Source organism: Saccopteryx bilineata, chromosome 2 (assembly GCF_036850765.1).
Source record: "Saccopteryx bilineata isolate mSacBil1 chromosome 2, mSacBil1_pri_phased_curated, whole genome shotgun sequence".
In the NCBI taxonomy this organism is placed as follows: domain Eukaryota; kingdom Metazoa; phylum Chordata; class Mammalia; order Chiroptera; family Emballonuridae; genus Saccopteryx; species Saccopteryx bilineata.
Window position 1 is genome coordinate 196897072 of NC_089491.1, and position 26103 is coordinate 196923174.

At 37.3% G+C, this 26103-nt stretch overlaps 1 protein-coding gene across 1 annotated transcript in view; it reads left to right on the forward strand.

Moving 5' to 3' along the window:
* Positions 1 to 26103, forward strand: part of RSRC1 (arginine and serine rich coiled-coil 1) — a 557291-nt gene that overhangs the window by 222849 nt on the left and 308339 nt on the right. Inside the window, exon 5 of the mRNA XM_066259039.1 lies at positions 11258 to 11294. Within this exon, the coding sequence (XP_066115136.1) occupies positions 11258 to 11294 (37 nt within the window). The remainder of the gene's footprint in view (positions 1 to 11257; positions 11295 to 26103) is intronic.

Sequence of the window (26103 nt, forward strand, 5' to 3'; positions counted from 1 at the left end):
ATTTTTCTTATTAGATTTATGTATCACCAAAATTTTACATTAATAACATTTGATATTTAATAGAAAAGGTATTATAACTGTAAAAATTTATCAATTATTATTTGAGATGGGAGATGTAGGTATTTTTATAATTTATAACTCAAGATTTTAAAAAACCTTGACTGATATTATATCATAAAAACCCAGCTCATAGATTTTTGCTTATGTAAGAGAATACAGAATTAACTGTGATACTATCTCTTTAGCTATAGAAAACTACAGCATAGGAATCTTTTAAAACTAAATAATATGCTTTCTCCATGACAAAAAAGAACTGGTAAAATTTTATACTGTTATAGGAATTACTTTCTTTTTTATAATTACTGTGTGTGTGCACATTATATATGGGCTAATACATATATATTAATGGTTATAAACATTTAATTTTTTATTTCTTAAAGATTTGGTTCATGAAGTGATACTTTGATGCTACATCAGTTAGTTGCTTGCATTATGGCTACTGAGCATTTTATAACAACACTCACTGTATTTTTGACTAGCTCTGTGAAATGGTTTATATTTATTTTGTTACTTTTCTACTTTCTACCAAAAATGTTACTTTTATTTTGGATATCTTTTGTTTATTTAATTTGTTTAAAACTTTTATAAATTAATCCACAATAGATTTTGAATTGATATAATAGGGAGTGATGAAAAAAATCATGTACTTTTACTGGAAAAAGCAACTAATTAAATATTTTTCTAATGTTTTGACAAGTGTAGATGCAAAATATATATATTGTGAGTAAAGAAGAATGTCATTGTCAAAAGGAATAGGATCCCCCCAACCCCCCCCCCCCAAATGCCATTATTACTGTGGTTCCCTGGCCTGGGTCCCTCAGACCACTTAAAACCTGAATGATCACTTTAGTGTAATATTTTATCAAATTTTTTAAAAAGTTGATCCCTTTCCTAGTAAGGCTAGATCTAAAAAATCTTAGTGGTTTTTTTTAGTAATTTTTTAAGGGACAGCTTTATCATAGCAAGTTTCTGGATTGACAGCCTGTTTCCTTTAGCAAAATAATGATATCTGTTTGCCACAAAGGTAAATCAGTATCAGTATATTTACTGTATTTTAATTTTTTTTTTGCCTGCCATGATATGATGGATGCATAGTGTGGTTCTGCTGGAAGGAGACCTAATATTGAAACTGGCAAGTACCACAAGGTTTATTTACTACATCCTCAGCCTTGTCCCAGTGAGTTTCAAAATGTCTACCTCATATGATGAACCACTGCATTTCCTGTGTTATGCCAACATTACTATCTGTGCTGCCTCAACTACAAATTGGATGAACAGCCCGTGACACTTTTTCAATATTATTACATTAAACCAAGTGGATTTTGATTGATAACCTAATATTCAACTAATGCAAAACATCAATCATGGCAAGTATATTAATTATTTAATATTGCAGTCTAATTCAGAAATCGATGTGCTGCATGAGGGGAAGGGAAACTCATGGTTCCCAGAAGATTTAAGACAGGGAATGATTAAAAAAAGACCTGCTATACTCCTGTGTGTTAGTTCAATACAAATCTTTATTCATTTGCCAATAATCTCTTCCCATTTTCCACTTCAGGACCATTTTATCAGTTTTGAGACTTATAATTGAATTAAGTCTGCTTTCAGCACAGGGCGAAAGGAGTTGCACAGATATTGATGAAGTCATGACAGGGACAACCCCAGACACAGACCACTAAAGAGGACAAGCCTTTAAAGAGGAACATTTGTTGCAAGAACCCTTTGTCAATGTCTTGGATCTTGCCTCTCTATTTTTAAAAATTTATTAAGACTTTTGGAACCACTTTTAAGACTTTTATATTTAAATATCTATTTTACTAACATTTCCAAAGCACATTGTCATTTATGGAGTAACTTCATGTACATTATCTTGCTGCTGTTTTCACCACAACCTTATGTGTTGAGTAAGGCAGGTTTAACAATCTGAACTTTAGAGAAATTGGCTTATTACCCAAGTTCATGCAACCATTTTGTAAGAGCTTAACCTTGAGTGTAGGTATTCTGTTTCTAGAACTAGGATTACACATCATGCTGTTTTGTGTAGTGTTTTTGTATTCAGGATGGTTTATCTGTATTGTTTTGGTGGCCACCCTTTCTGTGTTCCTGTCCAAAGTAAAGCTGCAGAAAACTGATGTTCATGGAGAACTTGTTGAAACTTCGGTGTCGCAGTCTCTGATACTTATTAAGCTTTATGAATATACAGACCTTCTGAATATAAATGAAAATTTTTCTATTGTATCTTTTATTAGAGTAGAATGTCCTCCTTTTTATATCTCAAAAAATACATTTTGGGTAGGAGAGAAGTGGCTTAATTTTGTCACTAAAATTACCACGCTCAGCCTGACCCGTGGTGGCGCAGTGGATAAAGCATCGACCTGGAAATGCTGAGGTCGCTGGTTCGAAACCCTGGGCTTGCCTGGTCAAGGCACATATGGGAGTTGATGCTTCTAGCTCCTCCCCACCTTCTCTCTCTGTCTCTCTCTCCTCTCTCTCTCCCTCTCTGTCTCTCTTTCTCCCTTTCTCTCTCCTCTCTAAAATGAATAAATAAAATTTAAAGAAAAAAAAATTACCATGCCAGCTTTCTTTTATTTCATGTTTGCCTTGTTATATTTTTTACTATCTCTTTATCTGGAAACCTTTCTGAATCATTTTGTTTTGTGTGTCTTTTATAAATTATACATTGCTAGATTTTGTTTCTTACACAATGTGAAAATCTCTAGTATTTTAATTCCAGATCATTATTGGTAAATTTTCTTTAGTTTTCTTTTTGTCATTGATGCTTTGATTTTTATAATTGCTATGTTCTATGCCAGACTTTACTTGCTTTATCTTGTTGCTTCTTTCTGCATTTATTTCTCATCTTAATGCATCATATTCTTCAGAACTTTGTTCAGATAATGTCTTTATGTGGTGAATTTCTTGAGATTTTGTATGCTGAAAAATTTTTTATTTTTCTTTCAATTTAATAGTTTATTTTAGCTGTATATAAATTCTAGATTGGCAGTTCTTTTACCTAAACAGATACTTTATCTTGGAAGTTAATACTTTCTTGTCCAGCATTAGTATTGAGAAGTCTGATGGCAGTGTTATTCTTTCTTTATTGAGGGTTATGTTTTTTTCTTTCTGGGTTCTTTTAGATCTATAATATTCTCATTATCCTTACATTATGGATTTTTCCTTAATTATTCTGTTCACTGCTCTAGGTACCCTTTCAATATAAGAGCTGAATATTTCGGTACTGGGAAATTTTTGTCATTTCTGCCAATATCTTCACTTTCCTTCTAGGTTTTCCATTACATAGATGTTCACACATCTACTCCTACTCTTAATTTTATCTCTAGTTTCTTCTAGTTTTTCATCCCTTTCTGGGAGTTCTTCTATCCAGTTTTTCAGCTCATTTATTCATGCCTTGTCTGCAGCTATAGGGACTTTCAACCCATTCTCTGAGTTCTTTATTTCAAACTGTTGTATTTTTAATACCCACTATATCATATTGATTCTCTTTTCATAGCTATTTCTTCACGTTTAATTTCTAAACATCTTCCTTTTGAAGATGTCATGCTTACCCTACATTCTTGCTCAGTGTGTTCTATTTTTCCTGGATAAAATCTCTCTGTTTTAATTTTTCAATTCCATGTTTACACACTTCAAAGGCCTTAAAATTTTCTTCATAGGCCTTTCTTTTGCTTCCTGCAACATTTAGCTGCCTTGGCTAAAAATTTTAATCTAAGGGGAGGGTTAAAGTTTTGATTCTGGCTGGTGCTGCTCCAGGTTAGTTTGAAAACTAGAGTGTAAAGGCTCTAGTGGTCTCTGGCCTGAACTATTTTTTTCCTTGTGTCCTCCTACTCTATCAAAAATAATCAAACCTATTACCAAGGATTTACAGAAGAAGCTAAATTGAGGCTGGTAGGAAGGGAGGAGACATAAAAAGGGCTGGACCCACTCCTGCAGGCTAAGTTTCTGGAGGAATATCTCAGTGACAAATATTCTCCCTGAGAAGTGTGGGGGTCCCAGCCCCAAGTTGGGCTCCCTGGTCCAGAGTACCAGACCTGGGAATAGGCTCCCACATAACATCTGGCTGTGAAAACCTTCAAGGATTCTGTCCACCAGGGAGAGAGAGAAACAGCTAGAGACACAGGCATCTTCTTAAAGGGCAAACACAAAATCTTGTTTGCAGCCACTCACCCTGGACTGGTGGAAGGAGGGGGGAGCAGACGAGTCCTGTGAGAGACTGGGGTTTGTGGTTCTGGGGAGAGAACTGAAAGGACAGCTGCCAGGATCCCTGTGCAGAGTTACTTCCTGCATCAGAGACACCATCATTCTTGGCTAAGTACTCCCCTCCGTATGACCTCAGCCTCAGGGAAATGCAGTAGCTCCACGCTCTGGACTCCCTGTGTCCGCACTGTGTAGAGCTTGTGCCTTGCTGAGGAGTTAGCTGCCTAGACTGGGGTGTAGAGGTCTTGAAAGACTCAGGGAATATCAATTACTGAGTTAGTTGTATGGCATTGAGGTGGGGGACATACCCGCCAATTTCCCATGAACATGACTAGTGCCTCCCCATCACAGGAGATCTGGTAGCCACCCTCTCCAGGCTCCTGAAAGTCCTATCATCCTTATTCCTGGTGATTCTACCCTACTGGGGCCTATGTATTGTAGAATCCTGGACAGACTGAATTGTGTGGCTCTATGGCTGGGAGCTGTTTCCCTCCATCTTCACCCAAGCCTGAATGACACTTCCACATCAAAGGAGATCCAATAGTCCAATTTTCCCAACTACCAGAGGCCTCACCCTGCTGAGATCAGGCTCTTGGCAGAAGCTGAGACAGGCTGTATGTGGATCTAGGACAAGGGCCGTTTTTCTATCTCACGCCTGGCTGGTGCAGAGCCCTCACTTCATACAGCCAAATCTTGGTCTGATAAACTCTGCTGGCCTCACCTTGGGGACTCCCTGAGACGCTGCCTCATCACAAAGGTGTGCAAGCACCTTGTGGGTGGCAGCTAGACTCTGTATACCCAGGGACATTTCCTGAGTGTCTTCAGACCAAGCACTGGCAACAAATTTGACCTTGTATCAGTCTGGGGAACAACACTTGCCTCTACCTGGTGACTCACTGACAACTTGTGTCATGCAGCTCACAGAGACTGTTTTGGTGACTGAACTTAGCAGGCAGCCAGCAGGTAGAGGCTTCAGAAGCGGATCTTCGGGTGCCTTGGGACTTTTGCTGACCTGCCTCCAGGAGAAATGCTGGTAAAAGCCAGCCTTAGTATACAGCTTGGTCCTTCCCACACACACCCAGGCCCAGCAGAGGCAGTCACAATGGAGGATCACTTTGTAGTTCCAAACAGGTTGCCCAGGGCCAGTCATAGGCAGCTTCTGAACGGACCAACACCAAAGTCCCTCCCAAGTGGCCCAATACATAAACACACATAATGGCCAGTTTTAAACAATATCAGAGCAGGATACAATTAGCTTCACAAGTAGTATATCAAAGGGAAATTTTGGCAGGTACCAGAATCCTGCTGTGTCATATTTCACTTCATGTGGTCAGCGGCACAACAGCTTGTATACTATCGTCAGGGTAGACCCTCATAGTCGGTCAGACTGAGGGTTAACCCATGCACAAATGGGCCAATAGCAATCAAGACTCAATTACAACAGTAGGGTCCACATAACACACATACAGGACATTCCTGGAGCAACCAGCTTAAGTGATCAAGGAGATGTGCCACTGGTACCCAGAGGACATTTGCTAAATAAGGCCTCCCTACCAAGACTGGGAGTCATAGCAGATCTACCTAATACATAAAAACAAACACAAAGAGGCAGCAAAAATGGGGAGGCAAACATGCCACAAGTGAAAGAACAGGATAAAGCTCCAGTAAAATAGCTAAATGAAATGGAGGCAAGCACTTTATCAGATACAGATTTCAAGAAAACAGTTATAAGGATGCTGAAGGAGTTTAGTGAGACAACAACATGAAAAATGACATGGAAATTCTAAAAAAAATTTCAGTCAGAAATGAAGATATAATATCTGAAATTAAGAGTATATGAGAAGGAATAAACGGTTGGATGAAACAGAGGATTGAATCAGTAATTTGGAAGATAAAGTAGCAGAAAACACCCAATAGAACAGTAAAAAGAGAAAAGAATTAGAAAAATGAGGATAGTTTAAGGGACTTTTGGGACAACATGAAACGTAACAACATTGGGTACCAGAGTGAGAAGAGAGAGATCAAGAGATCAAGAACTTACTTGAGGAAATAATAATGGAAAACTTCCCTAACCTGGTGATGGGAAAAGACATTCAAGTCCAGCAAGTGCAATGAGTCCCAAACAAGATGAACAGAAACAGCCCCACACCAAGACACATAATTAAAATGGCAAAGCTTAAAGATAGAGATATCTTAAAAGTGGCAAGAGAAAGGCAGTTACCTAAAAGGTATCTCCAGACTGTCAGCTGATTTCTCAACGGAAACATTTTAGGCCAGATGGGATTGGCATGAAATATTCAAAGTGATGAAAAACAGAGGTCTACAACCAAGACTATTTTACCCAGCAAGGATTCATATAAAATTGAAGGAGAGATAAAGAGCTTCCCAGACAAGAAAAAGCGAAAGCAATTCATTACCACCAAAGCAATATTGCAAGAAATGTTAAAGGTTCTTTTTTAAGAAGAAAAAGAAAACAAACAGAGGAACACATTTAAAAGAATAAAATGGCACTATAAACATACTATCAATAATCACTTTAAATATAAATGGCTTAAATGCTTTAATAAAAAGACATAAGGTAGCTAAATGAATAAGAGCACAAGACCTGTATATATGGTTCCACAAGAGACCTACATCAGAACGAAAGATATACACACTAAAAGGGATGGAAAAAGATGTTTTATGCAAATGGAAGTGAAAAAAAAAGCTGGGATAGTAATACTTCTATCAGGGCAGGATAGACCATTCAGACCCTGAACTGGTTGCCACTGACTCTCCATCCAGTCTCATTCTCATGACAGTGATGTATTAGACCCTTGTTAGAGGAATCCATACTCTGAAAAAGATGCAGTCTGTGTCCTGGAGGAGCTTTCATTTTAGTGGAATCAACAGACAAGTAAACAGGTATTTATAATAAAGTGTGATAACCTGACCAGTGGTGGCACGGAAATAGAGCATTGACTTGGGACGTTGAGGACCCAGGTTTGAAACCCCGAGGTTGCTGGCTTGACTGCAGGCTCATCCAGCTTGGGCATGGACTCACCAGCTTTGGCATGGGATCATAGACAAGACCCTGACTTGAACAAGGGGTCACTGACTCAGCTGTAGCCCCTGGTCAAGGCACATATGGGAAAGCAATCAATGAACAACTAACTAAAGTGAAACAAGTATGATTGATGCTTCTCATCTCTCTCCCTTCCTGGCAGTCTCTGTTTTTCTCTTGCTGAAACAAAATGCGGATGGGAATTTTTGATCAAGGGGGTTTTCCCCAGTGGAGGTATGATTCAAGTTGAGTCCTGATTTTTTTTGTCCCCTCAAAGCTAGATGAGTAGAATTAGAGGCTGGAAGAATAGGAGCATTTCTGGTGAGAGAGCAAGTGCTCAGTAGTGAGTAAAGCCAAGTTTGCTAAGGTTGTTGCTATCACCATGTGATGTAGCTTTGGAAAGAAAATGGGGGAATGAATAAACAGGAGTGGAGTAGAATATCATTGATTTTAAGAAGAGAATTGACATGATCAAGCTTACATTCTAGAAAGATTTTGCTGTAATATTGAAAATGAATTGACATTGTTCAAGGCAGGAACTATTTTTAACCATTAGGAGTCTTTGTAGTAATCTGTGAGAGAAAAGCTGAGGCCAATAATCTCCAAAGGAGAGAAAAGAGAAGGCCTAAAATAAGGTAGTGCCTGTGAAGATAGTGATTACATCTAAATGATAGTGAAGGCATTGGAAAGCGAAGACCCTATGTTTGAATACATGTGTTCAAACCTGGTCTTGAAGGACAAAGCTTATGCCAAGGATGATGCCTAGTTTTCTTTCATGCATACCATTCTGAAAGCATATTTTCTATCACTTAATTTAAAGAGTCACTTAGAGGCTTTGGCCAGTTGGCTCAGTGTAAAGCATTGGCCCAGTGCGTGGATGTTCTGAATTCAATACTGGTCAGGGCACACAGGAGAAGTGACCATCTACTTCTCCACTCCTCCCTCTGTCTTCTCTCTATCTCCCTCTTCTCCTCTCACAGCCATGGCTCGAATGGCTCAAGCAAGTTGGCTCTGGGTGCTGAGGATGGCTCCATGGCCTTGCCTGAGGCACTAATTTAGCTCAGTTGTCAAGTAACATTGCAACAGCTCCGGATGGGCAGAATATCAGCCCATAGCAAGCGTGCCAGGTGGATCCTAGTCGGTGTGCATACAGGAGTCTTTCTGTCTCCCTGCTTCTCAATTAAGAAAAAAAAAGTCACTTAGAAACATAGCAAAGCAGTAGCATAGCCAACCTCTTATTATTTTTTAATGAATAGTTTCTTATCCCTGATTCCAACATTCAAACAGCTCAGAGAACTGAGATTTTCCCTAACTTTGTGATAAATTCGGTAGACAGCAAAACCTATCTTGAAATGAATAGCCTTTATTTATCCCACTTTGTGGGGATATTCATCTGTGTCTTTTAAAATTATTAATGTGTATGATGAGATGCAGCCTCAGGCAATGCTGTCAGTGTTATATTACATATAATGTATATACCTTATTACCTTTCTAAAATCTAAAGCATTCTTTTTTTTAATTTTTATTTATTCATTTTAGAGAGGAGAGGGAGGGAGAGAGAGAGAGAGAAGAGAGACAGAGAGAGAGGGGGGGGGGGAGGAGCTGGAAGCATCAACTCCCATATGTGCCTTGACCAGGCAAGCCCAGGGTTTTGAACCGACGACCTCAGTATTTCTAGGTCGATGCTTTATCCACTGCGCCACCACAGGTCAGGCGAATCTAAAGCATTCTTATGAAGCATGTCTGGCATTAGTGGTTTCAGATAACTAATTATGGACTAGTACTTTGAATCTAAACATTTTCATTTTTTTATTATGCAATATTATTTTCTAATAACCATTATGTGACAATATAGCATGGGGTAAAATGAAGTAGAGGTGTGTTATATAAAGGAAATTCTAAGATAGATTACCATGTGAAGGTATAAAACTATGTATATAGTATGCTTCTGTTTGGATTTTGTTGTTGTTGTTGTTGTTTTGTATTTTTTCTGAAGCTGGAAACGGGGAGAGACAGTCAGACAGACTCCCGCATGCGCCCGACCGGGATCCACCCGGCATGCCCACCAGGGGCAATGCTCTGCCCACCAGGGGGCGATGCTCTGCCCCTCTGGGGCGTCGCTCTGCCGCGACCAGAGCCACTCTAGCACCTGGGGCAGAGGCCAAGGAGCCATCCCCAGCGCCCGGGCCATCTTTGCTCCAATGGAGCCTTGGCTGCGGGAGGGGAAGAGAGAGACAGAGAGGAAGGAGGGGGGGGGTGGAGAAGCAAATGGGCGCTTCTCCTATGTGTCCTGGCCGGGAATCGAACCCGGGTCCCCCACACACCAGGCTGACGCTCTACCACTGAGCCAACCGGCCAGGGCTTTCTGTTTGGATTTTAAAAATACCAGGAAGAGAAAGACACATTGTACTGTCAGATGTTTCACTATATGCATTTTTCTTTTTGTTTAGATTTTAAATTATACAAATGATTATAGTAGAATGTCCTTGTGAAAGCTTAAAAGATCCCTTTGCCTTCCAGAGCCAATAAGTACATCAGTTTTATAATAATAAAGTTTAAAATAATTACTTATGTAGCTGTTAGCCTCTTCTAACACCCTGTTGTAATTTATTTCTATCATTTGTCATTAGGACTGCATCCAGAGAGTTTCCGAAATTCTTATATTTTAAAACATTGAATATGTAGCATTGCTAACATTGCCAGAAGGAGAAAGTAGAGAAGAGATTGGCTAAAGATGAGTGCTTTGCTAATCAGTAGATGCTGGAATTTATTCCCAGTCGGTCACACTGGGCAGTGAGAGCAAAGGTTGGAACCCATGAGTTTAGTTTTCAAACAGTGGATTTGAAGGGAAAACAGGGAATTTTGGAAAGATTGTATATCAAGACAAAGGAAAAAGCAATATTTCTGGCAAAGAAAACTGAAGATAGAAATAAAGTTCCCTTCAGAGAAAGAAAGAAGTGTGGAGAAAATATTAAACATCAGGAACACAATACTGTTTTTAGTTGTTGAATGCTCCATTTCGTTTTGTGTGTGTGTGTGTGTGCAGTATGGTAGAAGTGTAATTTCATGTTAAAAAAATAAGGCTTGGCATTTATGATGGAATTAAAATATTGCTTAATCAGAGTGAGGAAAGCCCAAGTTCATTTGTCACTATTAGTGTAGACTGAAATCAGGATTAAAAATGTAACTATTTATCACATTTTACTAAATGCATATTTAAATTAGCTTTGCTACTTGCACAGGTATTTCTCCTTTAAATTTCATTAGCAATGTTTTGTTTATAATGAAGAGCAATAAAATAAATACTTGAAATATAGCATAATATTTGATGTTCATATTTTCTTTTGGTGATATTTTGTTTTTTTAATATTCTTAGGTCCTTATTTTGTACTGTACACTACGTTAATAAAATTAATATCAAGAGAAACTTGTTATAATTTAGTTGTTTAGCTATGAAATTATAAACATGTTCTTTGTTAGTATATTCTTTACATAAAAATGTAATCATTGATGGATGGATGATGGATATAAAGCAAATATAGTAAAATATCAATTATAGAATCTAGGTGGTAGATAGAATCTATAAGTTTCAACATTTTAATAAATGGAAAAAACAAACTAATGGAAAAGCTAATGTGAAATAAAAAGGTATAGTAATAAAATAATAGTATACTTTTTATTGTATACTGACTGAAAAATCTGAAGCAGTTGTTCTTTTAGTGGAATACCAATTTAGTGGTACTACTAGTAGTTATAAATAAATTATCTGTTCCCTTTTGATGGAAATTGCTTTGTCCTTAAAAACAGTGTTATATAACTGTTAGTAAAGATATATGAAAAAAATACTAAGGGTTTATAAAACAGTTTTGAGGTAAACATAAATTACAGCAGACAAGGGTTTAGCAGCTATTTAGAACTTTTATTCTTCTATTTTAGGGAATCTGGAAACATCAAAGCAGGATTAGAACATCTGGTAAGTTCTAATTTTCTTTTGAACATTTGCATCATCTTTGATATCTGCATTCTAAATGAACACTTTTGAATGAGCTTTGAATACCTTGTATTGAGAAAGTCAACCATTTCCCAAAGGGTCAGCTTACTGTTATTATGTGAAGGCACTTACATTTTCATTTATCTTATCATTTCAAGGGAATTTAAATATTTTTAAATTACTTTTTTTTAATGTAGAGATGAAATAAAATGGATGACAATCCTTGGATTGATGATTGCTTTAATTATAAACAAAAATGTTTGGTGTAGAATTTTTGGCATATCTTGATCTGACAAAAACAAGCTTGTGTTTTAAGAAACACACAATCAGATATTGCATGCATAAATATGGTATGTTTTAGCAATTTATCAGCTTTGAAAGAAGTGTACAGCTTTGTTTTTCCTAATGTCTTTGCTTTATGAATAATGCATTGGTTTAAACTACATTCAGTTTAGAATATAAAATAATTGAGATGCAAAATTTTTGGTTTAAATAAACATTTTTAAAGCATAAGTGAAATTCAAACTGACTGAACATTCAATTCTGTCCATTGATCAGAAAATTGGAAAAACTGTTGTATTATAACAGGTCCAAAATTCATTGAGCTTACCACAATAAGTGTTCATTACAGCATTAAGTAGTTCATTTAAACAGAGCATTATAAAGTCATGCTCTGGTTTCTGGTCAAATCCAAATGTTGAATAATTAATGAGGAGATTATTTTGTAAATATAACCTAAGTACTTTTTTAATTTAAGGCCTCATGCGTATATTATATTGTAGCTTTGTTAACTATTAATGTGCTTTTTGTTCTTCTCCCACAAAAGCAAACAGTAGCAAGATCAGTTTCATTTTGACTTAGAGTAGTAGGGATGTAAGGGATTTTTGGGTTTCCTTTCAATAGCTAAAGTAAACTGAGGAAACTTAGCTCTTTAAAAAAAAAGATCCTAAAAATTACAGATAATTATTAAAAAGCAGGACATAAGAACCTAGTTAGAAATTTTTACTATATATTTGTCCACATTAGAAGTAAATAAATAACATTGTTATTCCCATTATTAAAATTTATATCTTGAACCCCTGTTAATCAACATCATAGTGGCACATAAATTTAGGACATGTAGGTATTAGAATAAAAATTTTAATCTAAGACATCAAATTTCAGTATCAGTTGAGGGCTTAATAACAAGGAAGAACATCTACCATAGTGTCAAAATGACCTTTTATACTTGTGAATTGTTTATTTTAAAAAATTTATATATACTTGCTTCATATTGATCAGTAAATAATGAGTTAGATTTTTTTTACTTTAAACTTTGTATTTTTTATACTTACCAGGATGACCTTATTTTCAGTGACTATTTTATGTGTTTGTACTCCACTTCTAATATGTAGCAGTGGTTTTCTAGCTGTGCCTTGGGCAGCGAGGGACACTCCCAAAGCAGGTGGTGCTCCATACAAATCAATGGAATAGAACAGAACACCCAGAAATAAACCCACATCTTTATGGACAATTGATATTTGACAAAGGAAGCAAGAATATACAATGAAGTAAAGACAGTCTATAGTAAATGGTGTTGGGAAAATTGGATAGGTGCGTGCAAAAAAAATGAAACTAGACTAACCAACTTACACCATTCACAAAAACAAACTTAAATGGTTAAAAGATTTAAATGTAAGTCATGAAACTGTAAAAATCTTGAAAGAAAACATAGGCAGTAGACTCTCAGACATCTTTTATAGCAACATTTTTGCGAATATATATCTGTGGACCATTGAAATAGAGGACAGAATAAACAAATGGGACTATATCAAACTAAAAAGATTTTGCACATCAAAAGACACGACTAACAAAATAAAATGACAATCTACTCAATGGGAGAACATATTTGCTGATAGGTCTGATAAGGGTTTAATAACCAAAATTTATAAAGAACTTCTAAAACTCAACACCAGGAAGATAAACAATCCAGTTTTAAAATGGGCCATAGAACCTGAATAGACACTTCTTCAAAGAGGACATACAGGTGGTCAGTAGACATGAAAAAATGTTCAACATCACTAATAATTAGAGAAATGCAAATTAAAACCACAATGAGATATCACCTCACACCAGTCAGAATGGCGCTTATCAAGAAAACAACACAGAATAAGTGCTGGCGAGGATGTGGAAAAAAGGGAACCCTCCTGCACTGCTGGTGGGAATGCAGACTGGTGCAGCCACTGTGGAAAACAGTATGGAGATTCCTCAAAAAAATTAAAAAATGAACTGCTTTATGACCCAGCTATACCACTTCTAGGAATATATCCTAAGAATCCCAAAATACTAATTCAAAAGAATAAATGCACCCCCATGCTCACTGTAGCATTGTTTACAATAGCCAAGATCTGATAAAAGCCCAAGTGTCTGATAGTGGACAAGTGGATTAAAAAGCAGTGGTACATTTACACAATGGAATACTATGCAGCTGTGAAAAATAAGGAAATCTTACCCTTTGCAACAGCATGATGGACCTGGAGATTATTATATGTACTAAGTGAAATAAGCCAGGTAGAGAACGACAAGTTCACACCATCTCACTTAAATGTGGACTCTAACGAATACAATAAATCGAGGGAGAAAACAGAAACAGAGGCATGTTCACAGGGAACAGGTGGACAGCTGTCAGAGGGAAGGTAAAAGAGGGGATAGGATCAAAGAAGGTTGAAGGGGCCTGACCAGGCAGTAGTGTGGTGGATAGAACATTGGACTGGTTCAAAAAAAAAAAAAAATTCAATAAAAAAAAAAAAAGGCCCTGGCTGGTTGGCTCAGTGGTAGAGTGTCGGCCTGGCGTGCAGAAGTCCCAGGTTCAATTCCCGGCCAGGGCACACAGGAGAAGCGCCCATCTGCTTCTCCACCCCTCCCCCTCTCCTTCCTCTCTGTCTCTCTCTTCCTTTCCTGCAGCCAAGGCTCCATTGGAGTGAAGATGGCCCGGGTGGTGGGGATGGCTCCTTGGCCTCTGCCCCAGGTGCTAGAGTGGCTCTGGTCGCAACAGAGCGATGCCCCAGAGGGGCAGAGCATTGCCCCCTGGTGGGCAGAGCGTCGCCTCCTGGTGGGCGTGCCGGGTGGATCCCAGTTGGGCGCATGCGGGAGTCTGTCTGACTGTCTCTCCCCGTTTCCAGCTTCAGAAAAATACAAAAAAAAAAAAAATTCAATAATAAAAAAAAAAGAACATTGGACGCAGAGGACCTAGGTTCGAAACCTTGAGGTCGCTGGCTTGAACACTGGACTCACCAGCTTGAGTGTGAAGTTGCTGGCTTGAGCATGGGGATCATAGAAATGACCCATGCTCACTATCTTGAGTCCAAAGGTTGCTGGCTTCAACCCAAGGTTGCTAGCTTGAGTGAGCAAGGGGTCACTCAATCTGCTGGAGCCCCCCAGTCAAGGCACAGGTGAGAAAGCAATCAATGAACAACTAAGGAACCACAACAAAGAATCTATGCTTCTCATCTTCCTTCCTGCCTGTCTGTCCCTATCTGTCTATCTCTCTGTCTCTCTTTCTGTCACACACACACACACACACACACACACACACACACACACACACACGTTAAAGCAATTAGCCAAATTATATACACATAACTCATCAATATAGACAACAGGGTAGCAATTCCCAGAGGGAAAGGGGGGATACATATGGGGGATTTAAGGAGGGTGACAAGGGAACGGAAAGACACTTTTCATGGAACATGGGGGCATGATTCAGGGGTAGAGGGTCATATATTGAGTGGGACACTTGAAACCATGTCAGCACAATAAATTAAAAATAAATAAATAAATAAAACAAAAAAAGAAACCAAGAACAGGTGGCACTCCAGGCTTTCTCTGACCACTTTAACCAGAGTAGTTCCATTTCTAGTTATTTTGTAAAATTTTAAACTTTTAAAATAAGATTTCATCTGAAGAAAGAGTTCTCCAGCTAAAAATATTTAAAAACCTTTGGTGAAGCTTAGCTTCTTCTTATGTTGTTACTTTTTTCTACTTTTGAATCTAAGTTGTACTTCATTTTTATGTGTTGTACATAGAATATATTTAAACATAGTGCATTTTAGAGATGAGAGAGTCTGAATTTCTACAACAGATAGGGGGTGATTTTAATTCATTTTATCTAAGCTGTGCAAAAGACTAACTTATTGTAAAATTGACTCAACTCTGAACTATTAATAATATGAATATATGACTATTAAAGATAATACCACACATATACATACATACATATATATAACATATATCTACAAATGTGTTGCTTTGTGCACTAGCAATATTCAGAAAAGTCAGTGACTTCTCACAACCTGAGAAGAAAGGGAACTCAGTTTATCGGTTGAGCTTAATGAAACCTGTCTGTAACACTGTGGGCTCCTTAGGTCTGTGTCTCTTTACTTTCTGCTGAGCAGATACCAGCACGTATTGCCCTTGTCATCCAGCACAGATAACCCTTCTTTGAATTGGCTGGACAGCCAAATGCAATTAAAGTATAATTTCTAATAGATTGATTTTTATAAAATATATGGTATAAAATTAAAATGAGAAGAGCATTACACACACTGAAATAATTTCTTCTTTATGTAGCCTTCACCTTTTCAGATTTATTTTGTTCTATCATTCCTTTATTTCTGTGTTGTCAACTTTTCTTGGGAACTGCCTAGCATGTTATTCATAGCTTTCTATACTTATACTGCCCAGGACCTTTTTTTTTTTCTTTTTACAACTCATCGACTTACCTGTAAAGTTCTAGACAGAGCCTGTGAAGTTTCGTGCCCCATCATCCACTGGCTTCTTGCCTGATAATTTCAAAATGCAGTATTCAACTCTTCTGCTCCATGTTTAGAAGGCAGCAATCTACTGTAAGGAAGAGCCTACCCTTCTTTCTTATTTTATTTATATATTGTGAGCAAGGACTAATGGATTTTTATTATACTAAACAGGTTATCGATTATTTTTCTTAATTATTTTGATGCTCTGGTTGTTCCAGATTTGTCTAAGGAGTATGCTTTCAAGTTGGCTCCTGGGTCCTTTTGACATACCTCATTTTTTAAGTGCTCTCTTACGTTCTGGTACAACAATATATTCCATGCTCTTTATATACTTTCCATGCCCCAGTCCTGGAATCAGTCATTTCTTCAAATTACCTTATTTCATTTTAGAGGGAAATAGCATTTAGATGTCAGGATCTACCATGTGATGTGCTCTTTGTCTCTGGGATTTTAATACTTCTAGGATCTTTCAGTATTAGATTAGAAAAATAGGTAGGTAGATAAATATTTTTAAGAAATATGAGTCATAATAATACTTACAGTTTCAACCCAAGCTACAAAATTCTTCCATGTTCCCCCTTCCATATTTGTATTTCTCTTCATTTAAAGTGAGAATCCTGACTACTAACAATATCAGTACATTTTCCCATTTGCTCAGTTATGTAATACACATAAAATATGTAGTTTCAAAATTGCTACATTATATTAAATATACATTTAGTTAAAAGAGTTCAAGGTTCATTTGAGCTATTTTCCTCCTTGGGTGTATTTAGATTATTAATTTGAATATATAGTTGTATTCATTTGTTTCTGCATTGACTTTTAGGTGATTTTGACTTTTTATTGATTTAACTATATATTTGAATATCTGTACTTTAACATGCTTCTAAAAGTCAAAATAGTATATACAATGAAGATTTCAGAGAGGTAGCACTCTCTTTCCAGCCCATCTACTCCTTGTAGGTAGCCAACTTTATTAACTTCTGGTTTATCTTTCCTGTGCTACTTTTTTGTAACATATACATATACATATATGTGTATTTTTATTTTTTCTTATAAAAAGTACCATATTACATATACATGTTTGTACTTTTATGTCTTTTTTATTTTTAAAATATTTTTGTGTACAGAGACAGAGTGAGGGACAGATAGGACAGACAGGAAGGGAGAGAAATGAGAAGCATCAATTTGTTGAGGCACCTTAGTTATTCCTTGACTGCTTTCTCATATATGCCTTGACTGGGGGGCTACAGCAGACCGAGTGACCCCTTGCTCAAGCCAGCGACCTTGGACTTCAAACTAGTGACCATGGGGTCATGTCTATGATCCCACACTCAAGCCAGTGACCCTGCGCTCAAGCTGGTGAACCTGCATTTAAGCTGGCGACCTGGAGTTTTGAACCTGGGTCCTCTGTGTCTCAGTCCGATGCTCTATCCACTGCATCACCGCCTGGTCAAGATGTACTTTGGTTTTTTAAAAAATTTAACATTATATACTGGGAATTGTTTATAATTACTGTATATATCATATTTATATGTTTCTTTATCTATTTGGCTATATGTTCTTTACTAAGGGTATGAAATTTTAGCCTATTCGCATGCCTGCCACACTTTCGTAGATCCTAAAAGAAGACATGAGGTTCCTGGGTCACAGACAAAAGTGCATTATTACTAATAGCACAAAAAGTAGTAAGTGCTTCATGTCTGTATAGTTTCCACTTGACTCTCAAGTCCCATGGGGCAGTGCTGCATACCCAGTAGGTTTGTGTCATAGCTGAGTGTTGGGCAAGTGAGTTGTAAAATCTGTATTTTCTGGTTTTGTTCACTCTTTTTGTTAAAGATGCCATTGCCCGTCTCCCAGGTGATAATATTAATGCCCTTCTTCCTTGAGAAGGGGTGTGATTATACTAATGTGTGTTGGGGAAGGGCTTTCATGCCAAAAGGTTTTAAAAGGAGGAGCTAGGAGGCCATTTAGGAGAGAGTGGCCATGTTCTTGTAGGGAGGAGGAGCCCATGGTGTAGCAGGGCAGAGAAGCTATGTGGAGGAGGCAGTCAAAATGGCGGAGTGGGGGAAGGAGAAACCAGTTTGTGGAGGAGAAGGAGATGAGGGAATAAGACTGGTGAGGTGGAAACCTTTGATTCTAGGAAAACTTGGATGAGTCAATGGCTTTGTGAGCTCTCTGAATGAGTGGGTTTTGGATCCCAGTGTGTTTGTTTTTACTCGCTTGCTGAGTGTAAGTCTAGAATAAAGGAAAATGGACTACCAGTTTTTGGCTCTGTTGCTTCATTACCATCAGTACAAATCAAACCTGAACCTGCATAGGCCAGGTAGCTGTGATGGTGACCTTAGATACTGGCCCTTCACTGAGGGACTCCAAGTTTAAGAATTTTTTAAGGAGCTTATGGAAAATTTACCCAAACTGGGCCCTGGGCCGTTGGCTCAGTGGTAGAGCGTTGACACAGTGTGTGGATGTCCCAGGTTCAATTCCCAGTCAGGGCACACAGGAAAAGCAGCTATCTGCTTCTCCACACTCCCCTTCTCCTTCTGCAGCCATAGATTGATTAGTTTGAGCTCATGGGCCCAGTCGCTGAGTATGGCTCCTTGGGCTCTCTACCTCAGGTGCTAAAAATAGCTCGGTTGCAAGCATGGGCAGAGTATCGGTCCTAGACAGGGGTCACTGGGTGGATTGGGAGTCTGTCTCTCTATCTCCCCTCCTCTCACTTGGAAAAGAAGGAAAAAGAAAAAAATCTACCCAAACTTTGCCAAGGGTAAGACATTGTCTTTTATTGTCCTATTTAGATAACAAAGCTGCCTTCTGCTCCAGGGGCAGATCCTGCAAGAAGGTTTGCTTTACAAAACACCTTTGAAAGGTAGTTTTGAGCAAAGGCTAATGGCTAATGTAAGATATATAGTATGGTATAGAGATTTGTCTCTGAATTTTTTATTATTATGAAATTTTGAAGGTTTGTGTTTTTGTTCTAGTGGTTTCCTTTGTATTTATATATTTTATAATGCTCTAATCTCCCTTATTTCCACTTAACTTTTTAAATGGCATCCTTGACTCCCAGGTGTTACTGTTCCTAGCCCATGCTCTTATTGTAATTTCCTCTACTTCCTTTTCCTCATATTTCTTATTTTTGTCTTCTTGCTACTTTTATGCATATACGGACCATTTTTTTCATCCATACTGTCACCTTGTTTTAAAGTCAATACTAAAATTAAATGTTTACATCAGTGTTTTTGCTGATATTTACTCACTTATTTCCTGTTTGTAAAAAACTCAATCACTAATATATTCCTCAGTAAAGACTCCTGTGCACTGTAGTCCCTGAGATCTTGCACATTCTAAGCTGTTTTTTTTTTTTTTTTTTTTTTTTTTTTTTGGTCTTGTCACTAGAATGACAGGTTGACTAGATATGAAATCCTTGACTTATAGTTTCTCTATTAACTTTTTAAAAAATATTCTGCTGGTAGCTGTTGTATCAGCCTTATTTTCTTACCCTTATACAGAATTTATTACTTTTTTTTTTGGTTTTGAGGCATTGCTTTTTCTTATTGTCCTTTTTTAGTAGGCCAGTTCTCAAAGTTGGTTGTTTCTGACTAATTTTGCTGGGCTTTCTCATATGTAGACTTATACATATGAGAAATTTCTGGAAATAATTATTTTGGACTATTAAATATTTTACTCCTTTAATTTTCTTCTTCGGGAACTTCAGTTATTTACACATGTATATTCTCTATAATTTTATATATAAAGCTTTTCTCTACTCGTGTATTTCAGTGCCTCTTTCTCTTCTTTTACTACTTTGTGTTCACTCTCTCAGTAGTTTTCCTGGTTTTTCTCACTACTTTTTATTTTGATTCAAATTTATTTTTTCTTGAACATCTTATAATTCTTTATTTCCGAATTATTTTTTCTTTATATTTATTTTTACTTTTAAAAAGCTGATTCTAGGTTTTCTTTTTGTTATTTGTACAGACGAGTTGTTTTTCATGGTTGGTTTGGGGGAGAGAATTTTTATCTATTGAAATTTTTGATTTGGCCTGACCAGGAGGCAGCACAGTGGATGGAGCGTCTGACTGGAATGTGGAGGACCCAGGTTTGAGACCCTGAGGTCGCCAGCTTGATCGTGGGCTCATCTGGTTTGAGCAAAGCTCACCAGCTTGAGCCCAAGATCGCTCGCTCGAGCAAGGTGTCACTCAGTCTGCTGTAATCCCCTGGTCAAGGCATATATGAGAAATAAATCAATGAACAACTAAGGATCTGCAACGAAGAATTGATGTTTCTCATCTCTCTCCCTTTCTGTCTGTCTGTCCCTCTCTCTGACTTTGTCTCTGCCACAAAAAAAGAAATTATTGATTTGTATTTTTTGTTTACTTCTTATAGTAGCTTTATATAAGGGTGATTTGATAGCTCTCTCTCTCTTTTTTTCTCTTTCTCCCTTTCCCTCTACACTTTCCTTCCTCCCTTCCATCTTTTTTAAAACCATAGGTACTTTTCAGATGGGGTTCCTAGTTCAAGGGTGCCCTCTTCCTCAGTATAGAAAAGTGCAGTTTCTTGAACGGATGATAGTGACAGAGGTGGGGACATAGGGGTTGGCACGTCTTGTTTCTCTTTAGCTGTTTGTTTTTCTTTCTACTTTCTTATTATTACCATGATTATATTTATCTGATTTTCTCCCAGAAGTAATGCTTCCTGAGGCTGCCACTCTAGTCCCACTCACTTTCGAGTCTTCCCTCTAGCTGGTCCTGTGGTAACACCAATCTGAAACCTATGTTCACCATTTTGGCATTTAGTGTTGTAGTACTTTGTTTTTCTAAGGATGGCTTTGTTTGTGTTATACATTATGTATTAAACTTACAACTACTGTCAGAGGTGGGGAAGAGTCTAGGTAAATTTTTACCTCAAAAGAGAAATTCATAATGGAAGATGTTGGAAATCAGTGTGGACTAGACCTTGAATTTGAAGGAGTCCTAAAGATTCCTGCAGGATTCATCAGCAAATTAAACATTAAACACATTAAAGAGCTCAGTGCCTGTATCTACTTAAAGATTTAGAGAAAACAAGTGAAAGCACTACTTATAATGTTATGCTTAGATTTTATAATGAACATAAGGAAATAATACTTTTTATTTGATGAAGAATCGGAATCTTAATTGTTCATTGATTGCTTTCTCATATGTGCCTTGACCAGGGGGCTACAGCAGACTGAGTGACCCCTTGCTCAAGCCAGTGACCTTGGACTCACGTTGGTGAGCTGTGCTCACACCTGATGAGCCCGCGCTCAAGCCAGTGACCTCAGGGCCTTGAACCTGGGTCTTCTGTGTCCAAGTCCGACACTCTATTTACTGTGCCACCGCCTGGTCAGGCAAGACCTTTTGATATGACCCTAGAATATGTCTGTTAACACAGGGTTGAAAAAGTCAAGGTGGGAGATTATTAGATGGTGGTTATTCTTGACTTTTTTTTTTAATTAATGATGTTCTAAAGTTATAGGAAATTGATTTTAAGATCTCTGTTCTATCAAAGGGAGCTGACTCCATATTTGCCTACAATTTTATGTTTTTTTTTATGTTTTTTAATTAAATTTAATGCAGTGACATTGATAAATCAGGGTACATATGTTGAGAGAAAATATCTCTAGACTATTTTGTCATTTGATTGTGCTGTATACCCCTCCCCCAAAGTTAAATTGTCTTCTGTCACTTTCTATCTGGTTTTCTTTGTGCCCCTCCCCTCCCCTAACCCCTCTCTCCTTCTTCACCCCCTCCCCCCTCCCCCAACCTCCCGCCCCTGTTGCCATCACATTCTTGTTCATGTCTCTGAGTCTCATTTTTATGTCCCTTCTATGTATGGATTCATCTTAGTTTTTTTTTTTCTGATTTACTTATTTCACTCCGTATAATGTTGTCAAGGTCCATCCATGTTATTGTAAATGATCCGATGTCATCGTTTCTTATGGCTGAGTAGTATTTCATAGTATATATGTACCAAAGCTTTTTAATCGACTCGTCCTCTGACGGACACTTGGGCTGTTTCCAGATCTTCGCTATTGTGAACAATGCTGCCACAAACATGCGGGTGCATTTCTCCTTTTCCAGCCGTTCTATGGTGTCCTTGGGGTATATTCCTAAAAGTGAGATAGCTGGGTCAAAAGGCAGTTCCATTTCCAGATTTTTGAAGAATCTCCATACTGTTTTCCACAGTGGCTGCACCAGTCTGCATTCCCACCAGCAGTGCAGGAGGGTTCCCTTTTCTCCACATCCTCGCCAGCACTTATTCTGTGTTGTTTTCTTGATAAGCACCATTCTGACTGGTCTGAGGTGATATCTCATTGTGGTTTTAATTTGCATTTCTCTAATGATTAGTGATGTTGAGCATTTTTTCATATGCCTATTGGCCATCTGTATGTCCTCTTTGGAGAAGTGTCTATTCATCTCTTTTGCCCATTTTTGGATTGGGTTGTTTGTCTTCCTGGTGTTGAGTTTTACAAGTTCTTTATAAATTTTGGTTATTAACCCCTTATCAGACGTATTGTCAAATATGTTCTCCCATTGTGTAGTTTGTCTTTTTATTCTGTTCTTGTTGTCTTTAGCTGTGCAAAAGCTTTTTAGTTTGATATAGTCCCATTTGTTAATCCTGTCTTTTATTTCACTTCCCCATGGAGATAAATCAGCAAATATATTGCTCCGAGAGATGTCGGAGAGCTTACTGCCTATGTTTTCTTCTAAGATGCTTATGGTTTCACGGCCTACATTTAAGTCTTTTATCCATTTTGAGTTTATTTTTGTGAGTGGTGTAAGCTGGTGATCTAGTTTCATTTTTTTGCAGGTAGCTGTCCAATTTTCCCAACACCATTTGTTAAAGAGGCTGTCTTTACTCCATTGTATTTCCTTACCTCCTTTGTCAAATATCAGTTGTCCATAGAACTGTGGGTTTATTTCTGGGTTCTCTGTTCTGTTCCATTGATCTATATGCCTGTTCTTATGCCAGTACCAGGCTGTTTTGAGTACAACGGCCTTGTAGTATAACTTGATATCAGGAAGTGTCATACCTTCCACTTTATTCTTCTTTTTTAAGATTGCTGAGGCTATTCGTGTCCTCTTTTGGTTCCATATAAATTTTTGGAATATGTGTTCTATATCTTTGAAGTATGTCATTGGTATTTTAATTGGTATTGCATTGAATTTATAGATTGCTTTGGGTAATATAGACATTTTAATGATGTTTATTCTTCCTAACCATGAGCACGGTATATGCTTCCACTTGTTTGTATCTTCCTTGATTTCTTTTATCAATGCTTTGTAATTTTCCGAGTACAAGTCTTTAGTCTCCTTGGTTAAGTTTACTCCTAGGTACTTTATTTTTTTGGTTGTAGTTGTGAAGGGGATTGTCTCCTTAATTTCTCTTTCTGACTGTTCATTGTTGGTGTATAAAAATGCTTCTGATTTCTGAGTATTGATTTTATATCCTGCTACTTTGCTGAATTTATTTATCAGGTCCAGTAGTTTTTTACTGAGACTTTAGGGTTTTCTATATACAATATCATATCATCTGCAAATAATGATAGTTTTACTTCTTCTTTTCCAACTTGAATGCCTTTTATTTCTTCTTCTTGTCTGATTGCTGTGGCTAGGACTTCCAGGACTATGTTAAATAAGAGTGGTGAAAGGGGGCACCCCTGCCTTGTTCCTGATCTTAAGGGTATTGCTTTTAATTTTTTCCCATTGAGTATGATGTTGGCTGTGGGTTTCTCATAGATGGCTTTTATCATGTTGAGGTATGTTCCCTGTATTCCCACTTTGCTGAGAGTTTTGATCATGAATGGGTGCTGGATTTTATCAAATGCTTTTTCTGCATCTATTGAAATTATCATATGGTTTTTCTCCTTTTTGTTTACGTGATGAATCACATTGATTGATTTACAAATATTGTACCATCCTTGCCTCCCCAGAATAAATCCCACTTGATCATGGTGTATGATTTTTTCCATATATTGTTGGATCCGGTTTGCTAATATTTTGTTGAGGATTTTAGCATCTATATTCATCAGAGATATTGGCCTATAATTTTCTTCTTTGTGTTGTCTTTGCCTGGTTTTGGAATCAGAATTATGCTCGCCTCATAAAAGGAGCTTGGAAGTCTTCCTTCCTCTTGAATTTTTTGAAATAATTTGAGAAGGATAGGAGTTAGTTCTTCTTTGAATATTTGGTAGAATTCCATTGTGAAGCCATCGGGCCCTGGACTTTTCTTTGTTGGGAGTTTTTTGATAACTGTTTCGATCTCCTTTGGTGTAATCGGTCTGTTTAGGTTTTCTGATTCTTCCAGATTGATTTTTGGAAGATTGTATGTTTCAAGGAATTTGTCCATTTCATCTAGGTTGTCTAGTTTTTTGGCATACAGTTCTTTGTAGTATTTTCTTACAATATTTTGTATATCTGTTGTGTCAGTTGTTATTTCTCCTTTCTCATTTCTAATTTTATTTATTTGAGTCCTCTCTCTCTTTTTCTTGGTGAGTCTACTTAAAGGTTCATCAATCTTGTTTACCTTTTCAAAGAACCAGCTCCTAGTTTCATTGATCCTCTGTATTGTTTCTTTAGCCTCTATGTCATTTATTTCTGCTCTGATCTTTATTATTTCCTTCCTTCTACTACATTTGGGCTTTACTTGCTGTTCTTTTTCTAATTCTTTTAGATGCAGGGTTAAGTTGCTTATTTGAGCTTTCTCTAGCTTCTGAAAGTATGCCTGTAGTGCTATGAACTTCCCTCTCAGTAATGCTTTCGCTGTGTCCCATAAATTTTGAGTTGTTGTATGCTCATTGTCATTCGTTTCTAGGAATTTTTTTATTTCTTCTTTGATCTCATTCTTAATCCATTCATTATTTAACACCCTGCTATTTAGTTTCCATGTGTTTGAGAATTTTTGAGCTTTTCTGCTGTGATTCATTTCTAGTTTCATGCCGTTGTGATCGGAGAAAGTGCTTGATATGATTCCAGTCTTCTTAAATTTGTTGAGAGCACTTTTGTGCCCTAACATGTGGTCTATCCTAGAGTATGTACCATGAGCACTTGAAAAGAATGTATATTCTGCTGCTTTAGGGTGAAAGGATCTGAAGATATCTAATAAATCGAGTTGATCTAGTGTTTCCAATAAGTCTGCTGTTTCTTTGTTAATTTTCTTTCTTGAGGATCTATCTAGTGATGTTAGTGGGGTATTGAAATCCCCTACTATTATTGTATTGCTGTTGATCTCGCCCTTTAAATCCATCAAAGTCTGTTTTATGTATTTGGGTGCTCCTATATTAGGTGCATAGATATTTATAATAGTTATATCTTCCTGTTGGATTACTCTCTTTATCATTATATAGTGGCCTTCTTTATCTCTTACTATATCCTTTGTTTTATAGTCCAATTTGTCTGATATAAGTATTGCTACCCCAGCTTTTTTTTTTATTTCCGTTTGCATGAAATGTTTTTTTCCATCCTTTTACCTTCAATCTGTGTGTCTTTTGTTCTAAGGTGTATCTCTTGTAGACAACATATGTATGGGTCCTGTTTTCTTATCCACGCAGCTACCCTATGTCTTTTGATTGGATCATTTAATCCATTTACATTTAAGGTTATTATTGATATGTAGTTGTTTATTGCCATTTTCTTCTTTAAAGGTGTATTCCTTTTTTTGCTATATTCTTTTCCAACTTTAATCTGTTTACAACAGGCCCCTTAACATTTCTTGCAGCATTGGTTTGGTTGTAATGAATTCCTTGAGTTGTTTTTTGTCTGGGAAGCTTTTTATTTCTCCTTCGATTTTAAACTATAGCCTTACTGGATAAAGTAGTCTTGGTTGTAGGTTCTTGTTCTGCATTACTTTGAATATTTCTTGCCATTCCCTTCTGGCCTCAAGTGTTTCTGTTGAGAAGTCGGATGTCATCCTTATGGGGGCTCCTTTGTAGATGATAACTTTTTTTTCTCTTGCAGCTTTTAATATTTTCTCTTTAT